Here is a 21,463-nt window from a genome sequence, read left to right on the forward strand (position 1 = left end):
TCCCCGTTCAGCGTAAACATATATGTAAAGAGGCTTTCATAATATGCCTTTAGAATGCAAAACCTAGGCGCTTTACACAAGACAATAGAATTTCCTTTGCGCAGAAAAATGATTCGCTTGCAACATAAGTAGAGAACTCCCATACATTATTGTTTTTGTATGGGTTAAAGTTGGTTTTTTCTACTTTCGGGGAGAGTTAAAGCTATAGATATGTTGGTAGACATCATCTTTGGGAATATCGTAAAGACTTCTCGATTATGTTTTTCGCTTCTAAAATTTTTTCTTAGTCGTTTCAAAATATTTTGTACTGTGAATGTAAAACTGCAATAAATAGTCATAAAATTAATTCATCTCTTTGCTTTTAATACTACTCGCGACATATTATTGAAGAGGTTCAATTTTTTACAGTTGTATAATGGCACTTCCTAGTAATAACCTAAACATAACAGAATAACCTTTTTAATCCAAGTAATCTGTACAATGATGATGGGTTCAAAAGCCTTTTCCATGGTAAAGATAATAATTCAAGTTTACCCTCTAAGGTTCTGTTCGCTTCTTCCAAGCAATGAAAAATTAAAGGACTATAACTATAACAATTTAAGTTTTCGAAAAACGTACGAGATGCTTCATGTATGTAAATCAAAAATTAAATATTTACGTCGCACGTGTCGTGAAATGCGAGCGTTCATAATTTAGTTTCAGCCCACTCTTTACTGAAGTTCGTTACATTGTCATATATTAAAGACGTGTTTTACCTAGAATGCGAAAACTTTTCAAGGATACCTATACCTTATCCTTTGATCGTGGTACCCTATCATGTCCAACTTTATCGTTTAAAAGTTGGTATTAAATATCTTAAGTTTTGAGGATGAGGATAAGTGGTTGCTGTCGCACTACCATGAGAAAAGTATACTTGGGCACATGGACATAGGTACATACTACATACTCCACATATGGAGGCTTAAACGGAGATAAGTGATATTCCTAATTTATTTCAGATAGGTCTGCCTTAACCACTACTACTTTTAGGCAATAGAGATTTTCTTTTTACGCACTTAAAGTACGTAACAACTTTTGGAATTCATTCTACTATTGTATTCTCTCAGTGCCTTCAATGTGTTTCAGCCAAATCCCTTTATATATTTAAATTAGTATGTCATAAATGTTTTAGGTCAATGATTCAAAATTCCTGAGTGACGGGGACAATCTTCTAGAACTACAAACTAACTATTTTGATGCGGTTTTTCCCGCTACATTGTTTAAATGGAGTTTAGTTAGTAATAAATGGAAGCTTGACGTCACTTGTATGATCCATTGTATGATACACTCGTGGTCATAGAATTATTAATAGACTCGCCGTACTATCAGCGAGTAACGAGAAGTTGAGTGTGTAAACTTAGATCAACAACTTCGAGAAAATTAGTCCTTTTTAGGAATCCGTGCCCAAAAGGTAAAACTGGAACCCTATTACTCAGCCTGCACTGTCTGTCCAACAGTCCGTCTGTTTGTCTGTCTGTTTGTTTATTTCTGGCTCTACCCCTTGAACCGCAATAAATAGATACATTTTTTTACAGAGTATGTATTGTTTTGGCCGCTATGACAACAACTACTAAAAAAGAAGTTAAAAGTCTATTCGGCATTTCTGGTGACAACTATTGGACTAAGTATTTATTTATTACCTAATACTAAAAAAAGAGAAAAATCGGTCTTGTATTGAAAGATACAAGACCGATTTTTCTCTTTACTTATAATAGTTATCTTTACTTATAATAGTTTCTCTTTACTTATAATAATTTTACTTATAATAGAATATCGATTTACAATGTACCAATGTTATGTTCTGCAGTATATCTGTCATTATCTATCTACCTTTTAAAACTAGCTGTACCCTTATTTTACCTGGATCAGAACTGTAAGCTAGACATCAAATTAATACGGCTTTACCTACTCGATTCCCCCATACTACAGTGGAATAATCTCTCGAGGGCCCTTTTACCCCCATGTCATGTACTGCATATGTAGATATAATATATACGTATATGAGTGAATACTCAGGTATTATAAAATTTTATTGTGTAGACTGGTGGCTTCGATTTTGATTTTTGTTTATATATATCTTATATATAAAATTCTCGTGTGACAATGTTAGTTACCGTACTCCTCCGATACAGCTTTACCGATTTTCATCAAATTTTATATGCACATTCAGTAGGTCTGAGAATCGGCTACTATCTATTTTTCATACCCCTAAGTGATAAGGGTTGTTCACCTTAACATTTTTTAACCGACTTCGAAAAAGGAGGAGGTTACTCAATTCGACCGTATATATTTTTTTTTTTTTTTTTTTTTTTTATGTTTGTTCGGCGATTTTTTCGCGATGCTGCGACCGATCGACATGATTCATACACCATTGTATGCGACTAGTTTCACAGGGGGTCCCATTTCGAGGAAATTTGAAAATTTCCGCCAGTTTTCCCGGAAAATTGGAAAAACCCGATTTCATATAAACTTGAATAAGTCGAGTATTTCTTAACCAATTTTAATTTTCTTTTTTTCATATGAAAGGGTGTTTCGTTGCAGTACTTTCCTACCTTAACATTAGTACGCTCTGATGATTAGAATTTAAGTTATGGGGTGGAACTCATCATCACTACCCCTGCTTTTTACATATTTTATGACAACTTACCTTCTGCCCACTCAATTCTCATGAAACTTTAAATGAACATTGAATGTCTAGGTTATCATGATATGATGGAAAATTTGACCTTCAACTCTTCAACCCTGGTAATGCAGAAGTGCCTCCTGCCTCAACCATACAAGTTAGGCATTTGGAACTTATGGATATTTAATAAAGTCGATAAATTGAGATATATGATGTAAAATTTGACCTTCCACTCTTCAACTCTGATAATGCAGAGGTGCCTCCTGCCTCAGCCATACAAGTTAAGCATTTAATGCTTATGAATATTCAATAAGGTTGATAGGTAGAGATATATGATGGAAAATTTGACCTTCTACTCTTCAACTCTGATAATGCAGAAGTGCCTCCTGCCTCAACCATACAAATTAGGCATTTGGAGCTTACGAATATATGATAAGGTCTTTGAGTAGAGACATATGATGGAAGATATGACCTTCAATTCTTCAATCCTGATGATGCAGAGGTGCCTCCCATGTAAAGTATATAGATTAGACATTTGTTGTAATGAAGTAGCTAGACAGAGATATATGATGAAAAATTTGACCATCAACTCCTTTTTCTTTTCTTAACTATTGAATTAAGGTAAATTGGACCGGTTCACTCGCAGAGTTTTACCACCTAGTTTGATTTATTTACTTACCTGTTCCTACCTAACCTAGCCAATAATTAGTATCTCATAAAGCTTAAAGAATTGGTTAGGTTAGGTTGGAACATATAAGACAATATAAAACTAAGTGAGAAGGGCGCGGCAGCGCCCTGCGAGCGGGTGGGTCCAATCCGTATCTATTCAGACCTTACCTTTATTCATGATCACATTTATACAATTTTACATAATATTTATACAAACGTTAGCATATCATCACTAAAAAGGGTGAAAAAAAAAAATTTAACAAAAAAATAAAACCGACTTCTATGTCACTACAAAGTAAAAAATAATTGAAATAAATGTTGGTTTAGTACATATTTCTGAAGTCGGCGCTCATATTGGACACGCTGTTATCAAACGAAATATATTGAGCGCCGACTTCAGAAATATGTACTAAACCAACATTTATTTCAATTATTTTTTACTTTGTAGTGACATAGAAGTCGGTTTTATTTTTTTGTTAAATTTTTTTTTTATTGTTATATAGCAACACAACGTTTGCCGAGTCAGCTAGAACACAATAAAATCAAAATAAAAAAAATCCGACTTGAATCCGAAACTATTTGTGTACCTATTTGAACGACTTGTAATGTTTTTGTTGTTTTAAAATAAATAAAACATTGTTGTTTTAAAATAAGTATTTTCCTAATTAATGAACTGAAACATTGGACTTCCAGATATCTAATCTTTTAGGCACTGTGACAATACTAATTTATATCAATTAGGTAATTATACTACTCAGAAGTACCTATGTAGGTATTCATTCATATAGTTCTTTGAACGCGATTGGCGTGAGGTGTAATAATTTTATCGATATAACAAAATTCCTACGTGATCATTATCCTATTTGCATAATTGTAGTAATAAACGTATTGTTCACCCCAAATCAAATATTATTATTCTAAGGTGGTAGAATGCTTTATGGTTCGACTCAGGCGGCACTACCGCTTCACCTATTTTTGCCTAATAACAGCAGAGTTAAACGCTGCTGTATTCTGGTTTGAAGGGTATAGTAAGCGAGACATACTTTTCCGAGGCGTTCCAGTTTAGTCCTCAGGTATAGCGACGTATCTGTGGCCGATCTAAGGCAGGAATATCTAATCCTGTCTAGGGTTGATTCATCATCATCATCATCAACCCATTACTGTCCCACTGCTGGGCACGGGTCTCCTCTCAGAATGAGAAGGGTTAGGCCATATTCCACCGCGATGGCCAAATGCGTATTGGTAGACTTCACATACCTTTGAAAACATTTTTGTTTTAAGAATTCTCAGGTATGCAGGTTTCCTCACGATTTTTTCCTTCACCCTTTTAAGCAACTGCTAATTAACTTCTAATACGCACATAACTTTGAAAAATCAGAAGTGCGTGCTGAGATTCTAACATCGGACCCCTCGATCAAGACGCCGCGTTTCTTAACCACTAGGCTACCACTGCTGCTAGGGTTGATTACAGATGTCCATAGGCGGTAGTAGCCACTTACAATGAGGTGGACGGCATACTCGTCTGCTATTTCTATGTTATATAAAATCAGATTAATATAATTCATTAAAATATTATAGTTTAGCTAATATCAAATTACAAAACTAATTACATGTATAATTTCTTTTAAGGCGATCCGATCTTCGCACTGATAATATTTACACAGATAAAACGAACTTCACATGATTAGTACGATTCTAATCGAGTCGATGAGATTTTGATGACCGATCGCTCTTCGATAAAGAGATTAATATACAATCGTTAACACCTATCGACCTGTTATCTTATACGATACACTAGTATCATCTGTGAGGTGGAGTACTATTACATACATTAATATGATAATTTCCCTCATAAAGCAGAAAATCCTCAAAATCTGTATTGATGCTTCAGACTTAGTGGGATTTGGCAGAAGTGGATCCCAAGATAAGTATCAAATTAGTCTAAGATTCAGTAGTGTTTGTATTTTACGAAAACTTCTCCATATATTCATTAATCGACTATGTCTAAAAGGTGACAGAACTTCATAAAGTTTCAATGTCCATAAGTAAGTTCGAACTGTCATAAGTTTTGTCACAGGTCGTTACTTGATTCCAAAGAAAATGGACATTTTGGTAACTATGTCAGCTTTATCAGCTCGAAAAGGGTGTGGCGACTCTTACCATTTTCAAAATAAGCACGGTTACTGTCAGTTTCTCCATCATCAATAATTAATATTAAGTCAATTTTACCTATGCTTAGGTAACTACTACTTACGAGACTAAAAATATATTTCTGCTAATGTGTGTGCCACCACGCATTAGAAATAGCGCCACTAGGAATAATTTAAATTACCTACCAATAACTTCGTTAGCTAGACGTATAAGGCATTAAAACCTAAGTGAGTTGAGCAGACAGGCTTAGAATTTAATGAAGCGCCAACCTAGTCTAGATAGGTACAAGAACATAGTGACAATACATTACTATTAATTTGTTGCAGGTTTTTGAAATATTTGATTTAACTACAAAAAATCTTTTTTGGCCTAGATTATCGAAAAATCCGAATTAAATACAGCCTTATAAAGATTGCAGCAATAATGTTTCATGATTTCATCAATTATTTATTTGAGTAATATTTTTTACGGTAATTATGTTTGGATTTTAAAATAACGTTTCACCGAAAATTTTCCTCTATGTTAAACACAGATAAAATGATATAACGTGGTATTAGTTTAATTTAACAATATTAAGTCAATTTTACCCTATTCAGAGGTAATATTACAAATAAACTCCCTGAATTATGTTAAATGAAACGAACATTGCGACTTAAACCAACATGCGCGCTCCCTTGAGGATTTTAGGTTGCCTTAATTAAACAACTATAAGTCATTTTTACTCTATTTAGAGGTAATATTCTAAGTAAACTCTTTGAAATATAATAAATGAAACGAACATTTCGAATTAAACCAGCATGCGCGCTCCCTTGTGGATTTTAGGCGGCTGCCGGTGATAAGTTTTTTACGCGACGAAACCTGTATTCGGTCGTTTAGGATATCGTGTCCTATGGTGCGTATGTGTTAGTTACCTCGGGATGTATGCATGTGGAATTATTTAGCGAGTACCGAACAGGTAGGTATGTTAAAAATCGGAATCGGTTCTTTTTTGAACTTATTCTGTACTGTTGTTGCAAATATTAGTTATTTAAGATTCGTTTGCATTTTAAGTTGATAAAAGTGACGAAGTATGTTATTTGACAGGTGTACAAGCACGGAAATTCCTCAAAAATAATAACGGAACATCTGCGCCTCCAGAATGAACGCTTGCAACACGTGCCTAAGTAGGTCACGGGCTCTGGGCTGAGTCCTTGTACTGTTTTCTAGGTCTTGCAGCCTCCGCTCAATAAAACCGTTACCGTAAAACTTATCTCTCACATTTAATATCTTTAACTAATATGAAATAAGAGTTTGCTTACCTTTCGCTGCGCCTCGGCGGCAAATCCAGATTTCGCGGCTCTATTGTTGGCCATTTTAAACTGAGAAACTAATGTATTAAGAATTTAAATCACAGATGCGGGTGAAGTCACTGCGAGAATGATCGCACAGAATGTAAACAGCGCACGGGTCGCGGGCGACCTTTCAATGTGTGAGTGTGTGGATGAATGACATCATGCAGGCAGCTCAGCGTGGCCGGCCGGCTCGCTGGAAGGGGTAGATGTGGCCATTTGCCGTTGTCGATGATTGTCGCGAAGTCGATAATAATAATTGTGATTACTGAGTGGGTTCCAATTGGAATCTTATTGTGATTAATATGTGCGTGTCTGTTTTAAAATAATTGATTAAGCAGATGTGTGTGCAAATTTGAATAATTGATAACGTGCTATATTTAATTCAAGTGCTTACATACGTTAATAAAACATTTTACATTAATTACCTACCCATATATTTTTTTACAAAATAATCTTACAAACTGGGAAATCAAAATAAACTTAAGTACGTCTGTTGTAACATAATATTTGATTGGAGGTTTACTTAGGTTCAGATTTTTATTTAGGTAGAAAAAAATACTATTTGAATACTAATATTTTTCATGACCGAACAAGACGGAGCTCTGGTATTTCATATACTTATTTAAAGGAATGCAGAAATCCAAAATAATAATTGACATATTTTTATACACAGCTTTAGTACTTATTTAGCACCAATGTAAGAAAACTATCGTATCGATACTTGATTATATCGATTATCGACAACACTAACTTCGAAATGTAAAACGAAAACCAAGTATGGAATACAATGAGAGCGAGTGGGACGACAATATCTGTAACCAGCTCTGCCGGCTAACATGGCGGCGAGACGAAATACGATGGGCTAGGAATGGGAGTGGACCTCCAAAGTAATGGACGGGTATGGAAAATTCCAGATATTTAATCAAAGAACCAATTTTCAATTTTGGACAAAGGCAAAGAGAAAATTTCCATAAAGCATTATCAGTTTAGACCTTAAAATTTTTACTTTATGCTATATAAGCAATTGATAAACGAATAATACCTACAATATAATCTGTATTATGATAAGTTCTAATAAACACTGTCAAAAGGTCAAGAGTAAATTAATAATTACGATTATTCATGCAAAATTGATCATACTGCAGTTGAGAAGACATTTATTAAACGTATTTACTAGCGACATCTGGCAGCGACTTTTTGAACTTCACGACATTGCACATAACAACCTGCAGGCTATGTTGAGCTTGAGTAGAGAAAGCCTTATCAATTCATGTGGGTAGAGCCACTGGCGCTAGGTGGCGCTTCAGCTAAAATATGATATTTGTATTATCTAAGAAATAAATAAACGTCTGTAGATTGATATATATTTTAACGGCTATCATAATAATACTGTATGGAGAATCATTATTTTTTCACTAAATTTTTATTAAAATAACGTTGCTATTCTAACTTTTTAGTTGTGTTAATCTATGTGATTAATAAAACTAGCGTAGCTTTTGTGGGTGTATATAAATATATTTAATATATATTTTTAGTATCAAACACTTGATAGGATAATTATTAGTTTCGTTTATGGGAAATTAGTCATTAGTCTGAATGATTTACAGCTTTGTTCAATTCGCTTATGTACCTATTAGATAATAAAAGGTGTAAATAATCCTTAAACGTAAAACTATATCAATAAACCTAATTGAATTTTGGAAGAAATCGTTTTAAACGTTGATCATATTAAAATGATTGTGTACTGGCCTGGAATAGAATAATAGAAGACCTTTTACTATTATAATTGTAACATGTCTCTTGTCAATTCTAGTGTCAGGAATTCAGAAAGAAAAATGGACCAAATGAGAAATTTTTAAGAAAAATATTGAAATCAAAAAATCTTTAAATACACGAAATGTTGCAATGAGTGATTACCAGCAATAAATCAGCACACAAAAAGGAGTTTTACAGAAAAAAAAACGTAAAGATGGACTACCATGGTAGAAGGAACCGCAGAGGAAGAGAACGTAGACCAAGACAATCCTTCACCCCGCCGTCTTTAATAGTACCCAATAATCCAAAACGGTGGTCAATCATGGATGGCTTCAGTAGTTTCTTCATCATGACGAGCCTTCTCGCTATCATCTACTTAATGCTGGACTACCACTGCACTACTTGTACTCATAATAAGTGTGATCTTACTAATATTACAAGAAATATTAATGATATAGCGGTAAGTTTATGATGAAGATGTTTTGAAGGTGGTAGAACCCTTTGTGGTTCAGCTGCGGCGGCACCACCGCCACACCTATTTCTACCTAATAACAGCAGTGTTAGGCGCTGCTGTGTTCCGTTTGTGATAAGGGAGACAGACTTTTCCGAGGCGTTCCAGCTTAGTCCTTAGGGATAGCGGCGCATCTGTGGCCGAACTCGGGAAGGAATCCTATCTGGGGTTGATTACAGATGTCCAAGGGCGGCAGTAGCCACTTACCATCAGGTGGACTGCATGCTCGTCTGCTACTCCTGTATTATAAAAAAAAGATGAAAAGAAGTTATGGGATTTATGGATATGATGGTTTTTAGTATAACGATGTTATTTATTTAGTTTTAATGTATTTCCACATATGAAAGACATAATAAATGGTAAGGGAGACAGAGGTTCTTATCCGAGGCATTATAGCTTAGTCAGGGGTAGCGGCGTATCTCTGGTAGAAGTCAGTTAGGAATCCTATCTTATCTGGGGTTGATGTCTATGGGCGTCAATATGCGTCTGTTACTCCTATATTATAAAAAATAAGTTGCTAGAAGTATTCATTTTAATACGAAGTTTCCAGAAATTATACAGAAACAGACATTTTAAACCTGAATCCTGTTTAAATGCTGTATTCTCATTCTCACTAAATAAATAAGTTAACGGATTATATAACTCTGACATTGTTAGTATTTTATTGATAAAAAAAAATTAATCTTGGCTGTAAAACTTTATAGAAGCAATAATTACATACGCAAAGCCATCGCATTGCATTAACGGAATTAATTACTGAAATAACTATTTGCATTCCGTAATACGCACAATTAATTAATTCCATTTCGTAATTATTAGCTAGCACCATTTGATTTAATTGTAATACCTGTTGTAATTCCAAAATGAAACTCAGAAATTGTATTATTTATTTTTCAGAACAACATTTCTGTAATGAAAAAATCGTATTCCGACTTGGAATCGAAAGTGATAAAATTTTCACATGACCTACCGAAAATTGAAGGCCAGATAGAAATATTGGAATCTCTTGCTAATACTATAGGTTGCGGTGACTTTCCAAGACCTGAAGAAGATACTTCTTTACGAAAAGTAGACCACTGTCCTGAATGCATGAGACATGAAGAAAAAATATATGAAGCTACACAGAACGCAACTAAAAACTTTCAAAAGAAATACATGAAAATTGAGCAAGATTGACTAGATTCGAATAAATCGGAGGAATCAATAGTACAACGGAATTTGTGTGCTGGATCCTTTTAATAGATTGAAATTAAACTATTCATATATCATCAATAAAATCTATGGTTGTTTAGTAAAGACAGTGTTTTTATTTTAAAGGATTAATTATGAAATAAGAAATAATTACAAAGATATTTCAAGTTATAAAAGATTTATTATCACTATCTGAGAAATACTTTATATTTAAACGATTTCCTACGAGGCACAATTTAAAATTTATATTTATACTGATATTCACAGCATTCGTGATCCTTGCAACATTTATGAATATTTTTTGTATTATAATTTACTTGATGACTATAAATTAGCTTGCTGTCTAATTCTGGATCAATATTAACTCCAATGGATTTTAATGGATTTCTTGTAGCCGTCGTGACATTTTTCATAAGTTCATTTGTTCCTGATGCTGTGGTACCTATATTCATATTATTTCCCTTATATGGAGCAACGCCTATATTTTTATCTTTTCCTCTTAATTCAGCGCTACCTATACTTTTGTCATTGCCTTTAGACAAATCGATTCCTACGCTCTTATTGTATCCTTCAGATGCACTGTCACCTATGCTCTTTTTAGTTTTTATTTTCTTTATTTCTTCCTCAACCATAGTACTGAATGTATTAAAAATGTCTGAACTTCTTTGTTGCGAAGATGGTAAATCTTTTGGCATCGACTTTGTTGGCGTTGTTTTTTTCATCCCTGCGATTCCTTTCAGTTCATAGTATAAGCTGTCGTATGCCGCGCCAATGTGATGTACAGTTTCCTGTAAATTTTAATTAGTCAAGTTTTAAATGAAGTAGTTAATTTTAAAAAGATTTTAATAAGGAAAAGAACAGCTACCGTATAACATATACTATTTGTATTCCTAGGATTCAAATTTCTACCAGCTACCACATCATCACGCGTTGCTGATGGAAAGATGTAGACGCTATATCTATATGCAGTCTTTAGGTATAGCGCCAGTTTTTGATTTGATAAGACCACTTATGGTTACTTAACAGTTACTGTTGGTTCTCAGAGGCAGACAAACCTTTGTAAGTATAAGGAAATCCATATCTTATATCCCAGAGAAAAATAGCATAACTACAAACCTTTAGCACATGAAGACTGGACTTCATATTTGTCAGTTCCGACTGAATCAAGTATCTTTCCCAAAAATTCGATGTCATGGTTCCTATTAAAGCAAACAGCGTAAGAAAAGATACGAGTTCAACGAACATAGATTTGAAAGTACGCGCCATGGTTGATATAGAAATTAAATGAGCATAGGATGTGAGAAAATATCAATCCTATTTTTGGAAAATTTGTAGTTTTTGCTACAACATTGTTTCACTTATTTAAGATATCTAGTGATCGATTAAATTTTATTTATATTTTTAGGTACATAGCAGTTACATTTTTTATTATTTTTGACAATTGTATTGAGGTAAAAAATGTTGTAAATTGACAATCACATTTTTAAATAAAATATTTCATAAGAATTGTTGATTGCTATCATCATTGCAGATCATTAATATTTTTATTTATTTAAGTAATAATAGTAATAATAATAATATACTTTATTGTACCCATAAACAGAATAAAAACCCATGGAAAATTAATAATTTCAAAAATACAATAGGCTGCCTTATCGGTAAACAGCAATTTCTTCCAGGCAACCTTTAGGTACGGAGTTAAAGCTAAAGAGAAAGCAAATAGAATCATAGGTAGGGTGCAAATAACAGATTGTAGAATTAGTATAAAATACAAATTTTGAAACAGATTACAGGAAGGCATACGTATTTAAAAATAAAGGAGCAAGATTTAAAAGAGTTGTGACTGATTTAAGATTTAAATAAACAAATATATTAAATTACAGATAGCAAAAGCATAAGAAAAGGAAACCAAACAGAGATAGAGTTAGAGCTGAAGATGACATTTTACCTGATTTTTGAAGGAGTATAGGGATAGAATCTTGCGATTTTTTACAGGAAGAGTTCCACAGACGGATATTGTGAAGGATTTCCTGTAGAAGGATGTTGAGTGGAGAGAAGTAAGGAGAGCATGGTTTTCAGTGGAGCGACGGGATCGGTCATGGGACAGATGAAGAAACTGAAATTGTTGCTTGATGGTATGGAGGAGAAGTCGGATTCAATAGTAATGTTAAAGAGATAGAATGTGAGCATTACGGCGAAGGCGAATTGGTATTGTAACAATAACACAAAGTTATGGTACAAAAGGGCAAACTTAATGCCTGAGGGCATTCTCCATTAGTCAACCCTGTTAAATGTAGAAAAATTTTCGGCAGGTGCTAATATACATATTTTTTAAGGGTTCTTTTTACCTAGTAGAACCTCAAAGTAGTGTGGTTTGACAGAGGAGGTACCAAAGAGTATAGTAACCTATATAGGGAGGTACCACCGCTACACCTATTTCTGCCTACAAATAGCATTGTTAAGCGTTGTTGTATTTCAAGGGTGTGCTAAGGGGTCTCCCTTACCCGGATCCTTCCATATATGTATATGTAAACATATCTGAGGCGTTCCAACTTAGTATTCAAGGGTATTAACACTACGCATCTATGGAGACCTCGACGACAACATGAGGGAAGAACATAATCTTATTTAGGTGTCCATGTGTAGTAGTACCTATTTACCATCAGGTGGATTACATGCTTGTCTATCACTATAATTATATAAATAAACTGGTGGTGCCCCCGGCTTCGCCCGCAATTTAAAGAAATAATATGACATACATAAAACGGAAAATTTGTACCTGCATTGGAATGACAGTGGTGCCATCTATCGAAAATTGGTCTTACCAACTCCCAAATCCTCGTCGGCTCTTGGACAACAACTTTACTAAAGATCATCACTTGATCAAATGCATAGTTCCCGATTCTAAACTACTTACGAATTAAAAATTAATTAAAAAACCTTTTCCCACGGACTAAATTGTGAATCTAAACCATTTTCAAGTTCCCTTAAACCCACAAATTTCATCAAAATCAGTCCAGTCGTTTAGGAGGAGATCAGTGACATACACACGCACATAAGAAATATATATATAAAGATGGTATGTGGAGACTAATTTTTTCAATGACTATAATAATATCTTGTTAAAATATTGTCAAAAATAAAACTCATAGTTTTGAGATCCGTTTTTATTTACTGAGTAAGAGTTTATTGATCATTGTCGTCTACAGCTGACGGCGGAACATCTTCAAACCCCTCCTTTTGGGTGGCGAACGAGTCGCTATATAAAAAGGACATGATGGCGATTTCCTGAAATAAATTTAACGCTTACATTACTTCCCTTCTTAGCGAATTATTTTTAATCAGTCTCCTTTTTTTTAATAATAGGTATAGTCCGCGCTAAACTGCTAGTCTGCTCTGAAGTTGTTGCGAGCAGGTGTAGTCATACAATTTGCTATGGCGACGCGATTCATTTCTACATTCAGAGCGGACTAGCAATTTTAAGCGGACTGTACTATTTACAAATATTTACATTAAAATATCGAATTCTGATTTTATATAAAAATATATAAGTTAGTACTTTGTGGGAAGCGTTCCGGTGTGGGAAGAAGATTCGACGAAACAAACCGATTTTTTTCTCGATTTGCACCGGCTCTGATTGTGTGTCTTGCATTGAATTGCTGGTACAAACTGACAATTCTCGGAGATCTCTGGCCTGGGGAAGCGAAAACATTCTGTAATTTATCAGGGCAACTCCTTATAACGTTATTTTCTATCTTTTATCGTTACGATCTCTATTATATAAGCATTGGTAGACTACCAGGTAGATAGGAGTCGGCTACTAGTCGTCTAGTCTCTGTTTGTCGACAAAAAATCACCCACTGAACAGTGGGGTTGGTCTATTTTTGATACTTGTTCATTATATTATAACGTTTTAAATAACATTATATTATTATGAATAAATATTATAAATCCAGGGGGCATTCGACCGGCTGAGAATCTGCCCGGGCAAAGAGGGCATCCTCGAGACCCGAATTTCCTGCCCACCGCCCTTACGTTGAAATTGCCGCAATATACGTGCGGCCGGGGGGTAAGACGTCCCAGTGATGATGACATAATAGTTCCTACTATTTGAAGAATGCTTTGCTCGCCTACGCTTTGGGGTAGGTACCGAACCTCCTAAGCCCATGCTGTTATGGTTATTCCCACTTTAGTTGAAAAGAGGAATCCGTATAAGCCCGCACTTAGGTCTGTCTGACGTCCATCCATTAGTCCATTTATTAAAGCATTACGTCTCCGGAATTTTTTAAGCCACGAAAAACATAGGTATGTTGAAAGAAAAAGCTACATCGGAAATATTTCAGATAAAATAAATATTTAAATATATTAAAATAATTTGTTAATTTTCAGAAGTAAAATTTGCCATAATATTTATTGTAGGCGTAGAAATATCCTTCCAAATTTCCTTGTATTCCATGGGCCTACTTTAAGCTACACCTCTTCCACGTATTTCATAGGGACACAGATTAATAAATAGTTACTACGTAAATAGGGAATCTCAGAAAAGATACAAGATACCTAACACTTATACACTTACAGCCCCACACTAGGATTCCCTATATCGTGGATGCTATGGATACACACAGAGACAAATACACAAATTCCCAAGCCCAGAAACAGAAACTAAATTCATCATTTAGATATCTGTCAGGCCGGGAATCGAACCTGGGACCCTCTGCGTGTCAGACCGGTATGATGACTGCTCCGTCGTCCATTAAAGCAAAAAAATATACAAAAATACTAGCTGAACCGGGAAACGTTGTGTTGCCATATAAAACAATTTTAAAATTTAAATTTCGAGCGGTATGAAAAATGATGAAATTACTGAAATGGCTATTAAAAAATAGGGGTTGGTGAAAAAGGGTAAAAATTTAAGGTTGTATGTATTTTTAATGCCACATTATAGAAAAATAAAAACAAAATATTTTGAAATTACTAAAATAATTTGTACAACCCTTATCACTTAGGGGTATGAAAAATAGATAGTAGCCGATTCTCAAACCTACTGAATATGCATATAAAATTTGGTGAAAATCGTTAAAGCCGTTTCGGAGGAGTACGGTAACTAACATTGTGACACGAGAATTTTATATATATTTTCAAGTGTGCATTAAGAAGGAAATCTGGTGTTAGGTGTGTAGATGTAGCCCGATAGAAGGGCATCGCGTTAGGAGGACTCCGGTTGTGTTCCGTTGGAGATCCCGGAGTTCTCCAACAAGCGTTGAGGACGGCCACCGGGGGGGTTTTAGTGCGGTAAAAATCCCACATAACCCGGTGTCACTCCCATGGCGTCGGGTACCTTTTGAAGGTTTCCCCCTCGTCAACAAAAAAAAAATAAAAAGGTGTGTAGATTAGAAAAAATCAAAATTAACCTGATACTAACAGTTTCCGTTTGATCGTCACGCATCGAATTTTTTATTGAGCACAGATTATCGGCGACGGTCAGACACGCAACTTCAGCTCTATTCACCTCTGTCTGTAAAAAATAAGAATAAGTTATTTTAATTAATTATTCGAGTAACTCACATAGGATTGGAGTTCACCCTGTACCTGTAGTTCCAGGACTAGAATAGGGCTACGGTATCCCCTGCCTGTCGTAAGAGGCGACTAAAAGGGGGCTTCCGGGTTGGCAAGAGTGGGAGCTCGAAACGTACAGTATGCTACCTAGGGAAGGACGTCGGTATGTGTGGTCGCATACGGTCGTATTCACCAGATGTTGTGGAAGGATCGAACGCTCCCCCAGGGCAGAGCCCGATCCAGGCATCGCGCTTGGAGGACTCCGGTTGTGTTCCGTCAGAGATCCCGGAGTTCTCCAACAAGCGCTGAGGACGGCGGATTGGGGGTTTAGTGCGGTAAAAATCCCACATAACCCGGCGTCGCTCCCACGTTGTCAGGTACCTTTTTAATGTTTCCTCCTCGAAAAAAAGGATTGGAGTTCACCCTGAGGTCGGTATCAAATGCTACCCATAGTCTAAGTTGACACGCCTCATGTTTTAAGATCACTTTAAGGCCAACCGAACATTGGCTACTATTGCAACGGCATTAGTTGCTTAGTTACCATTTTGTCGTTTGAGGTAGCTTTTGCAGCCGATGCAGTAGTTGCTTAAGTCGCCTTTACTTGTACACCTAAAGATGTTCGAGCGACCGACGAACCGTAGGTTTAGGTTCGATTTATTCGATAAATTAGACAACGATTGAACCCGTGTGTAAATCCGTAAACTACTAAAAAGTCGCTTTTTCATATACCACCTCAGCTATATTAGCCCCTACTTAATCACTAAAACCAGGTTCTTCAGTGCTAGTAAGCAATGGGCAGACAGCCTAAACGAAATACTTACTGCCATCAGATCCAGGGTATTTTTCATAGCTTTCAATTCATTGGTCTTTTGTATTTTGCTCGAAATGTCTGGTAAGAGAAAAGTAAGAATCACGACGAGTAGAATCGTGAAAACCGCCAGATATCTGTCGTTCATTGTGCTGTAGGCTTTCTTGAAATACTTCTTGCCTATATTGATGTAATTTTGAAAATTTACTTTAAATGGTTGCTTATTTATTTGGGTGCTTCGAGGAGAAACATGGCGCTGTGGGCGCGGACCTGGAAATATAATTCATAATAAGTCATAAGTCATAATTATTTAATTGCATAAATGTGGTTACTAGGTTGTACAGAATTGGAAAGTTTCTCACATTTGCCATATTTGGCGTGCAAAATACATTTTTATAGTGTTAGTAGGTACAGCATTGTTCAATTTATGTCGATTATTAATAGAATAAAATTATGATTAGGGCATAAATTCTTTCAGAGTATAAAAACATTTTCAAGGAGCCACTCTTGTAATTGTTTTTTAAATTTATTTACAGTTTAATTTTTAAATTTATTTGGTTTTTTATTATATATAGTAGCACACATATGATATGCGTTTTTACCTACCTTATCAGTTAAGCATTTTAAGAATAGAGTGAATACATGAATTGGCTTATAAAAAGCGAATTATTGTTATAGGCCACATGTCTTTGTATCAATCCATTTTCATTGACCTGTTACTGTCCTATTGCTAACTACGGGACTTCTTTTGAATGAAAGAAATATAAAACAATCGATAATGGAAAAACGGTGACACTTTTAACCAGGGTATTTTTTTTCCCAGAGAGGTCAGACCCTCACCTATGTTCTCCCCAAGTTTGTCGTCGTACTTACGGGACACCCTGTATATAGTTAATCTACAGTCTGTTTGCCTCCCACCGATGCTAATGTCCCTCGTGCTCCAAGACACATTTACCCAAGTTGTAAAGCTAGATAACTTAGTTTGAGCTAGTAGTTAGAAACACTCGAGTTCTATAGTACCCGAGTAATCTGGACTTACGTAATGCTCTCAGGCTGATTTGAGTAAAATATTTTAGTAGATGTAAAGGTTTTTATCAGTAACCGCATATCTCTAAATTCAATTGTAATTATTTTTCATAACATGGAGTAAGGGATGAGCATTCGGTCCGCCAGAAAGTGGATACTGCCGCCCATCGACATAAGAAATTAAGCTCAGATAATAGTTTAAACAAATAAACACGTGCCGCCGACCGACTTAAGGTCATTTTTTGATAAAATTGTATTTTTTTGAAATTTCTCCTACAGTATTCGAAAGTACAGGATTTGAGAAAAACTTGTAAGGACTTTTTTGTAGGAAATTAAATTGTCTAAAAAAAGGTTTATTATGTATTTTTTTTAAAGTTTATATTTATCAAGATATTCCCAATTATACCTAAGTAGCACAAAAAAAATGACTTTTCGGTAGATAACATTTAAGAATTTAAAATGACCTTAAGTCGGTCTGCGGCACGTGTTCTTTTTGTTTAAAACAAAAAAAATACTCCCGTCATTTTTCGTCAAAAGGAAGGATTTTTAGGGGATCTCAAAAAATAATTTTATATCACGGCGTGCGTAAATGGACGTTTTACGCACGCTTCGCGTGCGCAAAACCCCCATTTCCGACCCCGTAATATAAAATTTTATACAACACGCGGACGAAAAATGTTTTTCTGACTCGTGTGATTGCAGTCCTCGCCTGCGGCTCGGTCTGCAAACTCACACTTGTCAGAAAAAAATTTTTCGTCCTCGTATTGTAATGTACTATTTAACGACCACCATACTGAACATGCACTGCACATGTAGGTATATTATAGATACAGTAATGAAAAAATTGCATTCAAATCACAAGTTACCACATTCAAAGTCTTAAAAACCTTAACAAATTTTATAAATCTTAGTAAAAAATAAAATTCTATACCCTTAGAATCTTAACACTTTATTATATTTGTAACGCTAATTGTAAAGTAGAATGTAACCTACATAATTATCAATTATCACTTGCTAAACGGTCATCGAAAACATCGTGCGGAAACCTGCGTACCTGAGAGATTTATAAAAAAAAAACTCAAAGGTATGTGAAGTCTATCAATACGCACTTGGCCAGCGCGGTGGACTATGGCCTAATCCTTCTCATTCTGAGAGGAGACCCGTGCCCAGCAGTGGGACAGTAATGGGTTGTTGATGATGATGATGATGAACCTACATTAAATATTTCTAAAATATAAAGACTTAAAATATGTACAATTAATTTGTACTCAATTACAAGGGTTTCATTTAGTTTTAGGGTTTGTTATCTTACAATAGACATTATCCAAGTGTAGGGGCAACTCGGACAACTTCAACCAAGTTAAGACATTAACCGCTTGAAAACAAGAAACTAAGTTCCAGCCTAGTTTATTGTCTTAAGTCTTGATTCAACAATAGTCAGTCTTAGAAAACGTTTCCCTGAAAGCGCTTTCGAAATTTCCTATGTTAAGATTATCGCATACTTTTACTGATTGAAATGACAGTTAAAAGAGAATGCTTCAAATCTCATGCTAAACATTTTTTTCAATATGAATAAATGAAATTAATAAAATTCAAAATAAATAGTTATTAAATCACTGTTGTTATTAAGTATATCGGTGTGGCGGTGCCGCCGGAGTCGAACCACAAAGGGTTCTAGCATGTTATCATCTATGTTATGTTAGGGGTATGAAAAATAGATAGTAGCCGATTCTCGGACGTACTGAATATGCATATAAAATTTGGTGTAAATCGGTAAAGCCGTTTCGGAGGAGTACGGTAACTAACATTGTGACAAGAGAATTTTATATATAAGATTTAAAATATAAACAATTAATTTGTACTCAATTATTAGGGCTTCTTGTAGTTTTAGGGTTTGTTATCTTACAATAGACATTATCCAAGTGTACGGGCAACTCGGACAACTTCAACCAAGTTAAAACATTAACCGCTTGAAAGCAAGAAACTAAGTTCCAGCCTAGTTTATTGTCTTAAGTCTTGATTCAACAATAGTCAGTCTTAGAAAACGTTTCCCTGAAAGCGCTTTCGAGAATTCCTATGTTAAGATTATCGCATACTTTTACTGATTGAAATGTCAGTTAAAGGAGAATGCTTCAAAAGCTCATGCTAAACTTTTTTTGATATAAAATAATTATAAATAGTTATTAAATCACTGTTGTTATTAAGAAGAAATCGGTGTGGCGGTGATGCCTCCGGAGACGAACCACAAAGGGTTCTAGCAACTTCAAAATATCTGAAGCATTCAGAGCCAATATCTTTCAGGTATCGTCGTTACTATTTTAACAAATAAGATAAGCTTTAATTTCCTTACTTCTGTGAGCGTTATGTCCCCTAGCCATTTTGATTCCTTTACACCTCTATTTCATCATTTTTTCTTCGGAAACTAACAATGGAATTTTTCATGACATTTTTCAAAATCTTCATACTTCAGTTTTTCATGTCAAAAACGACAGAAATATATAAAAATATACACTGTGGACAGAACTTTTATTGTAAGTTCAATATTTTTTTTAATATACCAAAATAATATTTAGTATTTGGTAAGAAATAGTTGATAAATTACATAAGCCTGGAGGATTTAAATGATAATCTGAAACCGACTCTTAACCGTATTTTTTACATGTTTCGTAAATTTCTTTTTAATTTGACGATCATGTAGGAATTAACTTTGTATTTTTTTCTTTTTTTTCTAAACTATTATATGATTGTTTTATTATGAAAAAAACATTAACATTATAAATCGTGTACCTAATCAAATTAAAATTAAATTTAAAGTTAGTAAAATTAAATAAAAGTAAGTAAATAAATAATAAATTTAATAAGTTAAATAATATAAATTAAACTTATAAAATAAAGATGTCGAAACTAACTTGTGAAAAAAACTAACTAACTTATTCTCAACTTTGTTTTGATTACGTTTTTTATAAGACTTAAGATATAACAAAATATTCATAAATCTCCTTAACCTTGACCATAACATTCTCACACTACCATATGTATGACTACCTTGATATTGATTTTTTTCATAATATAGGAGTAGCAGACGAGCATGCAGTCCACCTGATGGTAAGTGACTACTGCCGCCCATGGACATCTGTAATCAACCCATAGGACTACATAGGTTTAAAATTTCCTACCTGAGGTCGCCGCTACCCCTGAGGACTAAGTTGGAACGCCTCGGTAAAGTATGTCTTCCTTACCACACTCTTCAAAACGGAACACAGCAGCGCCTAACACTGCTGTTATTAGGCAGAAATAGGTGCCGCCGGAGTCGAACCACAAAGGATTCTACCACCTTCAGAAGAAATAGTATGAAACATATGTCTTAAAGCATACTTGTAAATGTTGATACTGCCATTATGACGTAATAGTATTTTAATTCCGATGTTATTGACATATTGTCTTTAAATGATAATAAGGAAACTGAAATTAAAAATATAACAGTTTTTTGTTTATCTAAAAGGTAACAATCGGACAAGGGCCTTACAACTCAAAATCAATTACAAAATGAAATAAAACTTAAATTAAGTTTCTATTGAATCTTAAGACGAATCGTTTTAGACAAAATAATTGTTTATTTCGTTTTGATTGATGACGGGCTCGAAGAAATTAATGAAATTCAATTATAAAGCAATAAACATTTAATCAAAATATACAGAACGAATAAACAAAGCTGAAACGAAGATTTGGACATTTAGGGACAAAACGAAATTATAACATTCTATGCGCACACAGTTATACTCGTATACAATAACAAATAATTT

The 21,463-nt window shown here is 34.6% G+C and overlaps 2 protein-coding genes across 3 annotated transcripts in view; both read right to left on the reverse strand.

Annotated features, from left to right (window-relative positions):
* Nucleotides 1-6,981, reverse strand: part of Chd64 (transgelin calponin-3) — a 29,965-nt gene extending 22,984 nt beyond the window's left edge. Inside the window, exon 1 of the mRNA XM_073075728.1 lies at nt 6,781-6,981. Coding sequence (XP_072931829.1) covers nt 6,781-6,834 — 54 coding nt within the window. The 5' untranslated portion in view covers nt 6,835-6,981. The remainder of the gene's footprint in view (nt 1-6,780) is intronic.
* A 6,441-nt stretch (nt 6,982-13,422) lies between these two features.
* Nucleotides 13,423-20,246, reverse strand: LOC140743996 (uncharacterized). 2 transcript variants are annotated; one of them, XM_073075431.1, is made up of 5 exons: nt 20,011-20,246; nt 16,648-16,904; nt 15,682-15,785; nt 13,830-13,964; nt 13,423-13,558 (listed from the first exon to the last, which is right to left on the reverse strand). In XM_073075431.1, the coding sequence occupies exons 1-5, from the start codon at nt 20,036-20,038 to the stop codon at nt 13,474-13,476; spliced, it is 609 nt and encodes a 202-aa protein (XP_072931532.1). In that variant the 5' UTR covers nt 20,039-20,246; the 3' UTR covers nt 13,423-13,473. The 2 variants fall into 2 exon arrangements, with proteins under 2 accessions (XP_072931532.1, XP_072931531.1); XM_073075430.1 differs by having other exon boundaries at nt 15,693-15,785; nt 20,011-20,173.
* Between the last annotated feature and the right edge of the window lie 1,217 nt (nt 20,247-21,463).

The sequence above is a fragment of the Epargyreus clarus genome, unplaced genomic scaffold (genome assembly GCF_041222505.1).
Source record: "Epargyreus clarus isolate Ecla_fem2 unplaced genomic scaffold, WU_Ecla_fem_2.2 ptg000008l, whole genome shotgun sequence".
NCBI lineage: Eukaryota > Metazoa > Arthropoda > Insecta > Lepidoptera > Hesperiidae > Epargyreus > Epargyreus clarus.

Bases quoted from the DNA above. Each gene is read 5' to 3' on its own strand.
- LOC140743996 (XM_073075430.1), bottom strand. From the start codon at position 20,038: ATGGCTAGGGGACATAACGCTCACAGAA. The intron at 16,905-20,010 runs GTAAGGAAATTA...TTATATTTCCAG, and splicing joins GGGACATAACGCTCACAGAA to GTCCGCGCCCACAGCGCCAT. The intron at 13,559-13,829 runs GTACTAACTTAT...AATTTATTTCAG, and splicing joins ACCGGAACGCTTCCCACAAA to GAAATCGCCATCATGTCCTT.